The 14,633-nt window shown below is 39.1% G+C and overlaps 1 protein-coding gene across 2 annotated transcripts in view; it reads right to left on the bottom strand.

Moving 5' to 3' along the window:
- Positions 1–51: 51 nt before the first annotated feature.
- RASA3 (RAS p21 protein activator 3) overlaps positions 52–14,633 on the bottom strand; it is a 288,551-nt gene continuing 273,969 nt past the window's right edge. For both annotated transcript variants that reach the window (XM_089688122.1, XM_089688121.1), the window contains exons 22-24: positions 13,349–13,452; positions 10,601–10,784; positions 52–8,816 (exon numbers count right to left, since the gene is read on the bottom strand). In XM_089688122.1, the coding sequence (XP_089544248.1) occupies positions 8,741–8,816; positions 10,601–10,784; positions 13,349–13,452 (364 nt within the window). In that variant the 3' untranslated portion in view covers positions 52–8,740. The remainder of the gene's footprint in view (positions 8,817–10,600; positions 10,785–13,348; positions 13,453–14,633) is intronic.

A 14,633-nucleotide genomic window follows, 5' to 3' on the forward strand; every position in this document is an offset into this window, starting at 1 on the left:
AAGTTACTATAGTGCTATAAATATTAAGAAAAAATGAACAAAGACCATACATTGATTTGTTGTTCGGATTTAATAAAACATTTGTTTTAATAAACAAGTAAAAACACAATGCAGTATCTACATCAAAGGTGATATATTACATATACATATTTTAGGTTTATTTTCTCAAGGCAGTAAAGACATTTTCAACCAGGTTTCTACGCATTCCCCCCAAAGCCATATGTGCCAGAATCCAATACAGACACATTGCACTCGCTGTATTCCCTAATATATTGTAAAATACCTTCCAGATCAGGGCTCATTCACACTACTCTGTAAAAGCACTTTGTGTACACATTAGCAAGGATTTGAAGTGCTTTGTGATTTTCATGTTACTTTAATGAAAAATATTAATACTGTTTGAAAAAAAAAATGCTTGTTTATGTTCATTGTAGAAAGGAGGTATACAAACCATACTGGTGCATCTATAAAAAATACAGGTTGCATTAAAAAAAGGTTTGTATCAATACTTAATAAAGTTTATTTAAAAAAATAATAAAAAGGCATAAAATTAACAGCATAAATGCGAATCTGTGTATTAAAACATACCTGTCCATAGTGTGTATGAGCCCTTACCTTCCAGTTTTAACAACAGGGGATTTATTGATAAATCTGCATGAATAAACCTAAATTAGACTTAGCAAGTGAGTGACAGCTTGTAGCTATTTTTTATAAAGTGTTACATATTTATCTTGCTTCTCCACAGCAAGAATGCTTGTAGTACCAAATAATGTGTAATAGCAAAATACTACAATATATACTATTCCTAGCTCAGGCTACAGAAGGGACTGACATGTGCCAATAAATACCTGCATTAGGCTTCATTCAGATGGACATTGACACCCACTCTGTATGCAGGCTGCATTTATTATTGCACCTGCATCCACCCTGAGCTGCACACAGGCAGGTGGATGCAGACGCAGCATGTGCAGAAACACAGCCAGAGACATTTGCATCTCAAAATTTGTCAAGCATACAGGAGCAGATGCAGAGATCTGAGCGCAGGCAGTGTGCTTTTGGATCCATGCACCAGATCCTGAACGCATGTCAAATTATGCCATGCGGCTGTGTCCATGCAGCAGCTGCGTCTGCATCCACCTGTATAGGTTGCCCGTATGCAACTTGGGGCAGATGCAGTTGCAATAACAAACGTGGCCTTCTCACAAACTGGGTGCCAATACCCATCTGAATGAAGCCTTTAACAGATGTGTTCATCTGTTTTCAAGTCCAATCTAATAGGGAGGTCCAGTTATCTGATGGGAACAACTTCAAACCACTGTAACAAAATACACAGGACATGTTGACATTTAATCCTAAAAAAGGCAGCAGATCACAACATAGAAAGGGAATCATTTAGCAGAGACTTTCGGAGTAAAATGAAGATAGTAATGGGTGACACAAGGATTAAAATGTTACAGTATTTGACATTGTAGCAGTCAGGAAAATCATTTGATTTAAAAGGAGATATCTATTTTAGTAATTGTCAATCTCATTTTATTAGGTTTATACATCCTCCTAAAGTAGCTTTTATACAGAGCAGAATGTTTTCCAGCTTTGCCTGTTGATGTGATGAGGAGCTGTAAATGACGTCATGATGTAAATAATGTGACTACAGAACGTTCTCCCCAGAGAAGCAGCATTTCATGTTGGCTACTTTACATCACAATATAAAATGCATGTTTACGACACAGAGGAATCTAGAATCTGGAATAATATAAGAGATGTATCATTTTCAAATGTTGAAAAGATGATTGTTAAATCTGATTTTGCATTTTCTTCACAATATCAATTTATGCGACAGGTCTTCTGCTGTAATGCATTTTACTGGAAAGACACCTTTTATAGTTATTAACAGTAGTATCATGGGTAACTATGAACATAAAAAACTAAAATTATGTTCCCTTTACACAAAGGGGGTCTATTTATATTAAAAAAAAGCCATTTGCACAATGAATCTGCATATATATTCATTCTCTGTGAATTGGACAAAAAACCCAAATGTCCCTTAGGCTATATTCTCTTATTGAACGAATGTTCTTTTCTTAGGAGCTGTAGTAAAATACTGCATTATGGCCACTAGATGGGAGCTGAAGGGTACAGGAAATTGTCTTTGCAACAAGAGATACAGTGTAACAATTGTAAAGAACTCTAGACAAAATTAGCAAATAAGTGAAACTGGTCTAGTGGCAATGATGAGATATTTTATTCCTACTCCATAAGAGACAAACATTTGTTCAGAAGGGAAAATAACCTAAAGAACATTTGATTTTGCCCAGTTTACACAGAATGCATGTATGTGCAGACTCACTGGACGAATAGCTAAGGAAATTCTTTTAAAAACAGACCCCATACTGAGAAGTTAAAAGGTGTGACAATTTAATTCCTGGAATGCCCTTAGCGTAGCACTATGAATTAGACAGCCATTTACGCTTGAGCGTGTTCTGATATGTTCTACTTTGGGTCACAGACCAGTTGACTCAGACTTTGCGGAGTAGTAGAAATAACATTTGTGTGTGTTACATTGTTGGTGGAAAATGAGGGGCAGGAATCTGAAGCAGCGAATCAACATAAAATTTTAAGTGAATTTTGCAAGTGCAACTTTAGCTCTGTTACATCAGGCTTATGGTGAACATTCCATGAGGAAATCAAAGTAGAACTACAGGCAAAATATAACCCCTCTCAGTTTATTGTTATCTGTGTCCCATTGGAGAGATTTACTATCATTTCCTGTCCTTTATCAAAAACAGGAAATGAGAGGAAATCCCTGAAAATTAAGGGAATTCTTTGGGGACAACCAGGTCTCCAGAACTAGTGTCCCCATTGGAAAAATTCCCCTCTATTACTTTTCTTGGGACAACCCAAAATGTGGGGTTTCTTGTCTTTCACTTTTGATGATAATGGTAAACAAGACAAATAGAGAGGGTGGATCTCGCCAATAGGGGCACAGACAGCAATAAAATTTGACAGGTGTTCTAATCCCTCTCCACTCTGTTCAAATCTAAAAAAAAAAAAGTTTTGCCTTGAGTTATACTTCAAGTGTTTTTGAATGGCATAGGTGGTTTAAGGAGGAGTGGGCAGCCAAAAATGCAAATGACGGATACAAATGTGAACAGAATGTGAATCCTCGTATGCTCAGATTGAAAGATATTCCAAGTGAGGATTTGAGGAATAAGAAAGATTTCTGCAAAGATGGTGAATTTGGATCTTGACAGAAGAAAATAACGAACGTCATCTTCAAATTTCATCCGATCTTCTGAAGAATGCAGAGGTGTTTGATATTTTTTACAGGTCATTCTGGGAATTAATTTGTCACACTTCATATAATTCAAGATCCTTCCATATAAGAAATACAATTTCAAAGCTAGAGGATACTTCAAAGGAAACTCCATTCCAAAAAACTAAGAAAGGACAACATCCTTTATAAAATTTTGAAGAGATCAGAGTGGCATAATGTTTAAAGTGTTACTAAACGCACATCAGTAAAATCAGTCTGTATATGTAGTAAAGCATGCTTGTTATACTCACTGTGGAACCTAAGGGGTTATTCCTCCACACTGTGTAAAAAGGCTGTTTGGTCCTGTCTTCTCTGGTCCTCCCCTTCTTCTACTGTCCCCAATCCATATGCTGATAGTACAGAGCTCTAGGAGTCACTCTGCGCATGCTCAGTTTAGTGTGTATGGCTACAGAGTTTTTCTTCTTTGGGAGGGTGCATGTGATAAGCACAGGGCCAATCAGCACTGTCCAGACAGAGGGTCAGGGGTTATGCAGCCTCATAGGAAAATCAGGGGAGAATGAAAACTCCTCCTACAAGATTTAACCAGTGCTCTGCTGGATACTGATAGAAGTCACAAGACAGCTATATACTGCTGATGAGAAAGGGTATTTAGCAGTCTTTAGTTAATAAAATAATTGCATTTCCATGTTGTGTGTACTGTGGCAGACCAGATATAGCAAATGCACGGTCCTGGGTTTAGTAACACTTTAAGAGAATGCACACCTAAGCACATTTAAAGTGCAAACTGCAGAATCTGACAGCTGTAAGTGGTTTAAGAAAAGGGGGGCAGAGAGCAATAGCATCAGCCCCAGTAGCATGTGGGCATCACAAATACAATACAATTTAAATGTTGCATTCCATTGCGACATATGAAAGGAATCAATCAACAGCAGTAAAGGATTCTGGGCAGTTTACAGATGTGATCGCATAGTATGTATCAATTTTCAGTTGATAGGTTATAAAGAATATGAAGAGAATGAACCCATAAAGAGCCACTTGGAGTGATTTTGTTAATTTATGAGTAGCCTAAAAATTTGTTGTCTTGGTACATGAAGGACAAACAAAACAAATACCAATTCAATATGATTTACAGAACATTTTCTAGGACTAGATGAGATGGATTTCAAACCATCCCCATAATACTGATAATGTAAAATATGGAAGCTGAATAGCTGATTAGCACAGGACACAGATTCCTCTACCAATATTCACTGCTTTACTTACAGTACATTACTAAATACTGCATCATCTCAGCAAAGCTCCGAGCTTAAACACAACATAGACTACAGGTATTCTATTCTCTATACTGTTTTCTGCTGTACTCCTCTAGTTAGACACAGATAATACACTTTATAGTCTACTGATTACATCCACTGAGACATTCGAAATGGAAACCATTTCTAGGAACAGAGAGCAAAACTACCTTTAAAAGTTGACTGGTTTTTGGGGCATAAAACCCCCAAACATTTACATAGCTTTCTGCTAAAGACTTGAAACCAGAAACAACATTGTCAAAATACTGAGTTTCCCCTGTGGATTACCCTGACTTCTACAGTCCTTCAATCTGGTCTGTAGCATTGCCACTTTACTTTAAATCTGACAGATTACCTATGGGTGCATTTACATTTAGAAAGAAAGGAAACTTAAATGTAGATAGTATTTTTTTCTCATGTTCACAATCCTCGCCTGGGGGGGATGATGTATCTGGCCACTGCTGCCTCCTGGGATGTCTATCCAGGAGGCAGTGTACAAATTTACACGCAAGTGCAGACACACTGTAGGTCTCTAGTGGATCTATGGGACCTGGCACAGACCCGCTGCATGTCTGCACATGTGCAGGATCTTGGTTCAAGGTGGCGGTGCTGGAGCAGAGGGGAACAAGGGAAACTTTGACAATGTTGGACTCTATGGACTAGTAAGTTTTTCTTCTACATACAGGGATAACTGTTAGTGATTTTACATTTTATTTGACATGGATAGGTTGAAGTTCCTCTTTAACATGTGTTGTCACGTGTAGCAGTAAGGCAGTCCATTTAAATGAAAGGGCTGCCAATGCACCCTACGTCTAGAAAATCAGACATTATCTATTTGCAGTTATGCCACGCACTGTAACACTCTACTAGGTGCTGCAATGCAGGAGCATTCTCTCATTGGGGTGGCATTTAAAAGACTACCACATATGTTACATGCGTTGCCACAACACAAAAGCGTAAATTGTCCCTAAACTAAGGCATTCACCCAAAACTGTTTTTCAACAGAAACAGTAAGACATGCCTGCGTGTAAAATAATACTCACCTCTTTTTATAGTCACACCTTAGTGAGTGTCTAGAGAAGGTCTTTTCCCATGCTGTGTCAGTTTTCCTCCCTGCATCATACACATCAAACTGAAGTCAGACAGGGTTGACTCAAAATTCTGACAATCCTAGCAGCAGCAACAGGGAATTGTAAGGTTATCTAAACATTAAGGTTGCTAAGATGTGCTAAATTAACCACGCCATGCCCCTATTAGCCTCCAGTTACATCAAACCTAAAACTAAGCTCCAGAGAGATAGAATCACAAAATGTGAATAGTTACACCTGTCAAAAGACTTTTAACTCTGTTCATCCAATCTTGTACTCTAAGCATCCCTGCCAAACAGTATAACCAAGTCCTGGATCTCCCTGTAGCCAATACAAGAACTATCCCAGCCTGATGGAATAGCAGCACCTGGATTCAGTGACCCCTGTGCACCTTCATACTGCAAGAATGCCCCTTGTATGGCCCACAATGCTCACCCCCACCCCACATTTTCAATCCTGCAATGCAGGGGAATACAAAAGGCAGATATTAAGTCAAATTTAGGTATTTAAAGGACAACTGTACTTTAATAGTACACTATACCCCTCCTGAACTGACTTGCAGTATCCCCTCTGCAACCCGCTTCTTTCATATCTATTATATGTGTGTTCCAGCACTGCTTCCTTGCAAGGTTTACTTTTCCTCTGCACTAAGCCCTCATAGACTTGTATGTGACTATCCCAGGAAAAGGCTTTAGCATCCGGGATAGCCCTATACAAGTCTATGAAGGCTCAGTAAACAGCTGGTGCAGAGAATTTCTGACCAGGAAAAAGGTACGCTGGGAAGGGGTGTGTGTGCATACCTACACCCCTCCACAAAATTCCTCTGTCCTGCATTTTTCCTCATTTGTCCCTCTGTTTGGACAGATGTAAAGTTCTCTAAAAAAATGTATTATTCAACTATCAAAAGTGTTTTACTGCACTAAACTTTTTACCTACCTTACAAATGATTCTACTTGTAATTTCGAAAAGTCAAGATAAAGGAAAAATAGTGATTAAAAAATTGGATGTGCAGTAATCCTCATGGTCAGTATGAGTATGACAGGGACGTGTGTGTGGAGGGTGTTAATACAGGTTAGCTTAGGAGGGCTGGATTTGAAGACTTAAGTATTAAAGCACAGTTGTCCCTTTAGCTAATTGTATTGAAATCTATTATATCATTATATTAAATGCATTGCTGGATTAAATTATGTTTTATAGACCTGCCTGGGACTCAGTTTTAATAGCTTTGGGAAAAGTTATTTTTAAGTTTCCAAGGCTGTTAAGTTGAACCAAAGGAAATATAACTGTTCTATAACCATATTCTCAATGTGATCATTGATTCAGGTAGAAAGTGCACTAATAGATGAACAACCACATGTTAATGACTTCTGTTCTATGAAAGGAAACTAAAATCACAAGGCAGCTCATTTTGCTGAGGCTCACATTTGCATGGCAAGCTGTGATCCGACTTAGGCATTTTTCTTCCTGATATCTCACATCAGAGAGAAAACCATATTTCATTATTAAATAGCTATAAGTCAGGAAGGAAGGTGCTAGGTATGTTTCATTGTGGATGGTTGGCACTCAGTATACAAGATTGTTTTCAAGTATGACATTCAAGCTGTTAGCTATACTAGCTATACCACATTGAACAGCACAAACTGATGGTACGCTGTCTACAAATCCTGAAGAAGTATAATCAAAATAAAGAACAAGGTATACCTAAATTCTAACATCTGCTAAAAGTACAAAAACTGTACTACAATTTAAATTAGAAAGGAAAACTGATGTTGTGACTTCATCCTGTCTAGCCTGTAGACCGGCCAGTGGTAAGGTGACAACAGCTGGCTGTCCTGGAAAGTCAGGAGCTATCGTAACATGAACTGCTTACCATGCGCAACTTTGCAAAAAAGAAAAAACCCTTCTTAATCCCAAAGTCAAATATAGTATTTTTAGGAATTACTTGTTCCTTTGATAGAAAGGGGAATCCACAAAGGGAAGGGCTATCATGAAATCTCACCATACGCAGGATTCAACTGGCTGTAGCAGTGCTAATATTGCAGTCATCTGGGAACTGAGCAAACATACTTTTCCTGCTGACATGGCCCTTCTTAAATAAAGCAACAGGAGCCTAATATAAGCCCTTTGGCACAAATGATGACATCATACAAACCCATTACATCTTACGTAATTCAGTGGTTCGAAATGTCTTTTGGCAAGTATATGGCCTAAGCAGTCCAACCTGTACAGCTGCTGCTATTCAGAAAAAAACAAGAGAGGGTTATTTCACAGGCAAATTTCTAAATTAATAAAAGGGAAAATATATTTTCTTCCAATAGTTTTTGTCCTTCTAAGATGAATATCTGACGTAGTATACTTGACTTTTAGATATGGAACCCTATACAAGCAGCAATGTTCAAACTCTTGAGATCCAGTGCTTACAAGATACTTGTGTTATATGACCCAACTAGGTGGAGAGCAATGTATTAGAAGTAAATTAGGTAGAAAATAAATACACCATCCTATGGTGTGATTGCTACTGAAACATTTTTTGCTTTAATATTTGATTTGGTTGGATAATCAAAATGAAATACTTCTTTGATATAACATTGCCTTAAACAACTCTTCTTGGATTTCTAGGCCTTGAATCCTATTGTGATTCCAATTTTCATGTGTCCAGTATTTACAGTGCAGTCCTGAGTCAGAATCAGGCAAAAAAAAAAAAAAAAGGGTTTCAGCACCCCCTTGTGGCAGAAAAGTATCAAACACGCTGCAAGGTTGACTATACAGTTCCAGGAATGCGTATTTTATATCACAAAGGGAAGCAGAGGAGACATTAGTGGACCAGTTCATTGAACTGGTCAGAGGGGTACAGTCATCAGGATAAGCTATATAAAAAAGGGAAAGTTGTCATCTGTTTCAGATGATTAAAGTGCATTACAACTCTGTAACAGTCCTGAAAACACCCACAAAAACTCAGCATATCTTGTTCTGAGTTCCATACACAGCGTTACAACACTGAATCTCACGAAGACTTCACTCTTCTATTATTATGGGTAGGAAGAGACATTTCCTTTTGTAATCCTTGAAGTGCATCCTATGGCAAGTCAAATGGAATGTGTTGACACCTCAGACTGCTGCCTGATGTAGGTCTGAAAACTCTTGTCTCCTATCGGATGTTCTCTGAAGGAAGAAACAGAGCATTAATTAGACATATCTCTTATTTCAGAACATACTAAGAATAAACAAATGTAACTGTGTGAAGATTTATCATATATAAAGTAGCAGGTATCTTTTATATAAAGTATATTATTTTAACAACACTTTGATTGTGAAAATAAATCATATCTTAAGCTGGTCATAGAGTACCGTTCGAATCTTGGCTGGTTCAGCAGGGACCGGCTGAGTTTTCAACTTGGGTACAACCAGCCTGCCAGATTTTACATGCGATTATCATAAGTGGCTCTTATAACCACTAGCAGTAATCACTGTGTTCTCTCAGCGTGGATGGCTCCCCCTGCCTCTACGCTGGGAGAACACAATGGCTCCGCGGAAGGGATACCCCCAGCAACACTGACTGTGGTTGCAGGAAAGAAAATCGCACCATCTATGGCTGGCTTTAGAGATACCTTTCGGTCAAATTTGAAAGTTAAGCACTGAAATGTAGAGAAGAAAGCCTATTGTCTTACTCTAATTTTAAACCAACCAAAGCTACATATGCGCCAAACCAATCTAATTCTTGAAACAGCCTTGCTAAATTTATTCTGATAGTCGAACACAAACTGTTGAGCAAAGTGAATACACTGGCTAGGTATTCTACACTCACACTCACTACAAGCTTTTGCCAAAGTAGCAAAACACAAAATGATTAACAGGGTAACAGACCCATCCAGAAGTACATGGGAGATTTTACTGTAGCTGCAAGAGATTATATACTGTTGAAATATAGATAATATAAATTGAGTTGCTTTTCCAATCGAGTCCGTTGACTCTACTTTGTTAATCATTCAGCTTCACAAGCAAGTACCTGTGTATTACATGATGAATATAAATCTTTTTTTGTAGTAGAGAGTTGGCCCCTTATAAAAGAAAATAAGCAGGATTCTAATAACATCCTGACCATGATGGGACACTCAGGCCACTTGCAATGTTCCTCATAATTCTTCATCGTGCTAAACGTTACATATTAAACCATTATGGAATTGTGTGGTCAGATATCTCCCCAAGCACAATGACCAGTGAGATAACTGCTGTTTCTTGAATCCTCTGTCATCTTTTTCCAATATGGTTTGCAACTCAACAGATGATGAACAAAAACTGTGTTTTTTATAGCTAACACCTTCCATCTCTTCACCAAAAACCACTTAAAAACGTCCAACGAGGTAAACAATCAGTTTGTGTTGGAGAGAAGTGCTTGATAGGCACATACCACCTGTCCTTTAAGCTGGGTATTTGGGTCCCGATTTCCTTCATCCTTTTTGGGGGAGTATTAGGAAAGGCTAGATTAGAGGGTCTTGTGGGTGGGTAGGAAGGGAGGGAAGAGGTACACGGCATATCTTTGTGTGGGGGGGGGGGGGCGGGGGAGATGGTGTTCATAGGGGGAGGGGGGGAAGGGGAATTGCCCAGGTTTTTTCTACAGTGGAAATGTTTTATTTATAATGAATACACAATTATTGTATGAGCCATAAGAAGGTGTCATATTATTTTTTTCATTGTTATTGCTTGGAGATACCTCCCCAGTTTATTTGGGTTCTTTGCATACAATATATATTCAGGTAGCTCCCTGGTATATTTGCTTTAGTGTACAGAAGTTCTTTATAGCCCTACTAACAGAAGTTCATAATGTCCTGATTCTGCCCCCTATTCGAGGCAAGCACTGCTTGTTTCTGGAATATAAATTTCAGGCTACGAGTGGCCACCTTTAGTTTACCTTGTGATGAATAGAAGATAAGATGTGTTGTACTTACTGACTTCCATATTTAGTCTTCTTGAATTTATCCCGCTTGTACTGAGCATGCTCCTCTTCTAATGTCTTAACACCTTCTATAATGCTACATAGTGTTTTGTAGGTTTCACGAGGGTCGTCAATAATGAAGCTACTGTACTCCTCTTGCTCAGGGCCGTCATATACTGACCGACTACCACAAGCCTCTGCAGGACAGCAGAAAGAGAGATCAGTGGTATTACAACATACCTTTCACTTTTTTAGCACAATATGCTGTTACACTAAGCAAAATATATATTATTCAGCCAACACCCCTTAAAATGCTACTTTCAAAACTAGACCAACTTACAACACTTAGCACAGTCAGATAAATTAATAAATGGAAGAACATTTATGTATAAAATCTAAAAAAAAACTTGTGACCCTGAAATGTTGATTCAAGCAATAGGAGAAGCTGACTATGCCCCTTTTTTCAGTTATGAAAGTTTTAGTACATTTAGTACAACCTCCCATATGCAAATCCACACAACTCCAATCAGGCCCCAGCTATTCTGTGCCTATAAGAATGTGGGTTCTAACATGTCACCACTCCTAAATGGTTTACATTTTCAAGGGAAAAGGTGCTGAGGGAAACCTGGAGGCTGCTGTTGCTAACCTGTAATGCTGATTATCTGACTTCAGCACATTCTAAGCCACTGACCTGCATGAAGCAAATGAAGTCAGACTAAAGTCTGAACACTTGGGTTTGATTTACTAAAAGCAAATACACTGTGCACTTTGCAAACTGCAGTTGCCTTCTGCAAGGACATTTGCTCCACAGCATGAGGTAAAGCTTCACTTTGCAAAGAATACCCAATCACATGGAAAAAATATAAAAAAAACATTTTGATTGCACATGATTGGATAATGGAAGTCAGCAGAGCTTCTGCTCATTTACTAAACTCTGGAGCAACTGCACTTGCAGAGTGAAATTGTACTTTGCAAATTGCAATCTACTCACCTTTAGTAATTCAACCCCTTGGTGTGCATGTTTGTTCCAGGTCAGTAATTCAAAACACCTCCAACATTAGTCCAACGCCCACTTCACACTGCATAAATTAGCATCACTCTTGCTACCTGGTTAACACTGTTCATTGTTGCAGTACGCGCACGCGCGTGCGTGCTCTTTATTCCTGTTTTGAAGTCAACCCAATTTTCTTTTTTTTTCACTTTCAATGAGAACTGTAAACAGGACAAATAGGGAGAATGATTCTCCCTAAGGGTGCCACAGAGAGCAATAAAAACTGATCCTTCTCCACTCTACCGAATAATCCAAAAAATGCCTTTAGTGACACTTTATGGCCACTACTCTGTACTCTTACCACTTGACCTCTCTGCGGCTTTTGATACTGTCGACCATACCCTCCTTCTAAAAAAACTCTACTTTCTTGGCCTCCGAGACTCTGCTCTCTCCTGGTTCTCCTCCTATCGCAGCGCTCCTTCAGCGTTACCTCTAACTCTGTCTTCTCCTCTCCACTCCGTCTTTCTGTAAGGATCCCTCAAGGTTCTGTCCTTGGATCCCTTCTCTTCTCCAACTACACCTCCTCCCTTGGTCACTTGATAAACTCCCATGGCTTTAAGTACCATCTGTATGCTGATGACACACAAATCTATCTTTCTACTCCTCACCTCACCCCTTCAGTCTCCTCTCACATTACTAACCTACTAAGTGACATCGGTGTGGATGTCACTCCACTTCCTCAAACTCATCTTTCCAAAACGGAGCTCTTAGTATTCCCTCCAGCCTGTGCCCCCTCCACTGATTTCTCCATCAAGATCAATAATACAATCATCAGTCCCTCCGCTCATGCAAGGGTGCTAGGTGTAATCCTAGACTCCCATCTGTCCTTTCACCCCCAAATCCAATCACTGTCCAAATCTTGTAGACTTCACCTACGCAACATCTCCAAGATACGGCCATTCTTTACCTTGGAAACTACTAAGCAACTTATTCACTCCCTTGCTATATCTCGCCTTGACTTATGTAACTCCCTCCTCATTGGCCTACCTAATCGCAGGCTATCCCCTCTTCAGTCTATCATGAATGCTGCTGCCAGAGTCATCCACCTTACTAACTGTTCCATATCTGCCACCCCTCTCTGCCAATCCCTCCACTGGCTTCTCATTGCCCAACGGATAAAATTCAAAACATTACCTTATAACCTTATATACCTTAATAACTTATAAAGCCATTTATAACTCTGCCCCAAATTACATCACCAATCTTGTCTCCAAATATCACACAAACTGTACCCCCCGCTCCTCGCACGACCTCCAGCTCCCTAGCTCCCTTGTCTCCTCCTCCCATGCTTGTCTCCAGGATATCTCCAGAGCTTCCCCCATCCTCTGGAACTCTCTACCCCAATTTATCAGACTATCGCCTACTCTGCTCACTTTTAGGTGATCTCTGCAAACCTATCTCTTCAGGGAAGCCTATCCTGCCCTCAGTTAATAATGGAATCTTCTATTCCTCCTACCAGTCTATCCCTCACAGTTATTACCTTTTGTACCACTAGCCCCTCCCTCCTAGATTGTAAACTCCAAGGAGCAGGGCCCTCCTATCCCTCTTGTATTGAACTGCTATATAAATCTTGTACAATAATAATAATAACTGAACAGATATTTAAACAATCAGATCAAAATGTGATTCATGTATCTCTAGCATTACACTGTATAAAAACATACAAGAAGGGTATATCCTGAACTTTTCTACTCTATAAAATAGATTCACCTTGCATTTTTTCCAGCTTGGACATGTAGGTGTTAAAGAGGGAGTAAATTCGCTCAGTTTCCCTATCGCCATCAATGACAAGTTGGATGTTTGCTGGCAGGCCCCTGTAATAAAAGAATAAATCCATTTATACGAGTTATAAGGATGCAAGTGCAACAAATCATAACATACAAAAGTGTGTACTCTCCAGCGCCTCAGGGAACCAATGCCAGGGGAGGGCCAAGGGGACAGAAACATGAATGCTCTGATTCATTGATAATACTGGTAGCCAATTTTGTAGATTATGCCATACAAGGCAAAATGTCAGGCTACATGTAAATGTATATGTTTTGGTTTACCGATAGTACATTGGTTCCTCCATCTATTGGCGTTTTCCATCCATCATCTTTAGCTAGTTCATTTCCACCTCGATATGCATTTATTAATGTTTTGAATTTCATACACTCATTTTTCATGTAAAACAATATATTTTCATTTTAATGACCTATTTTTAGTTTTCATGTTTGTTTTTATGATATAATCTTTAATGGCTGTTTTCATGAGACTTTTATGAGACATTTTTCATCACTTTTCACAATAGCAAACCATGCTTTACATTTTTCTTTCCCTCTTTCTTTTTCAGTGGTACATTATTTTTGCATACAGTCATTCTTTTGACTTTTAATTCTATTTTTATTTTCATTTTTGTTTCCTCTTTTGTCATTATGTGCCCCAATGTGCTGGATTCACACCAAGTGCGGTGCCGCAGCAATTTATCCCTGGTCTCTTCTGGGTAGTGCGCGGTCCCCCTGGTGCACTCCAGCAGCTAGCCTTGTTAGCACCGGACATGACATCATTTTCGACGCACTTCCAGTTTGCTCCTTCCAGCCTGTGGAACACAATGCCATGTTGGCGTGTGTTCCGGCAACAATTTCAGTCTCATTTCAGTTTGCTTTGTGAGTACTGGATATGATGTCATTCATAATGCACTTCTGGTTCTACACTTCCGGCCTTTGGAACGCACAACCACGCTGGCGTGCGCTACGGTGGTCACTTCAGCTTCAAAACAGTTCCTATTCTGACATTTACAAGTCATTCCCATGGATTAGCACACACTAACTTGACTGTGTCTGACATTCTATAACAATCCAAGCACCAAGTTGTGGGTCCCATTTAGAGATACTGTAACATCAAATGGCTGTATTAAACACCATTTATACCTCCCCATTTCACATCTAAGTTGCTTTGATATGGTTGCTCAGCATATGTATCTTCATCTCTCAACTATCACAATGCATTATAATGA

This window comes from Staurois parvus, unplaced genomic scaffold (genome assembly GCF_062004578.1).
Source record: "Staurois parvus isolate SC_StPar_1 unplaced genomic scaffold, SC_StPar_1.0 ptg000446l, whole genome shotgun sequence".
In the NCBI taxonomy this organism is placed as follows: Eukaryota; Metazoa; Chordata; class Amphibia; order Anura; family Ranidae; genus Staurois; species Staurois parvus.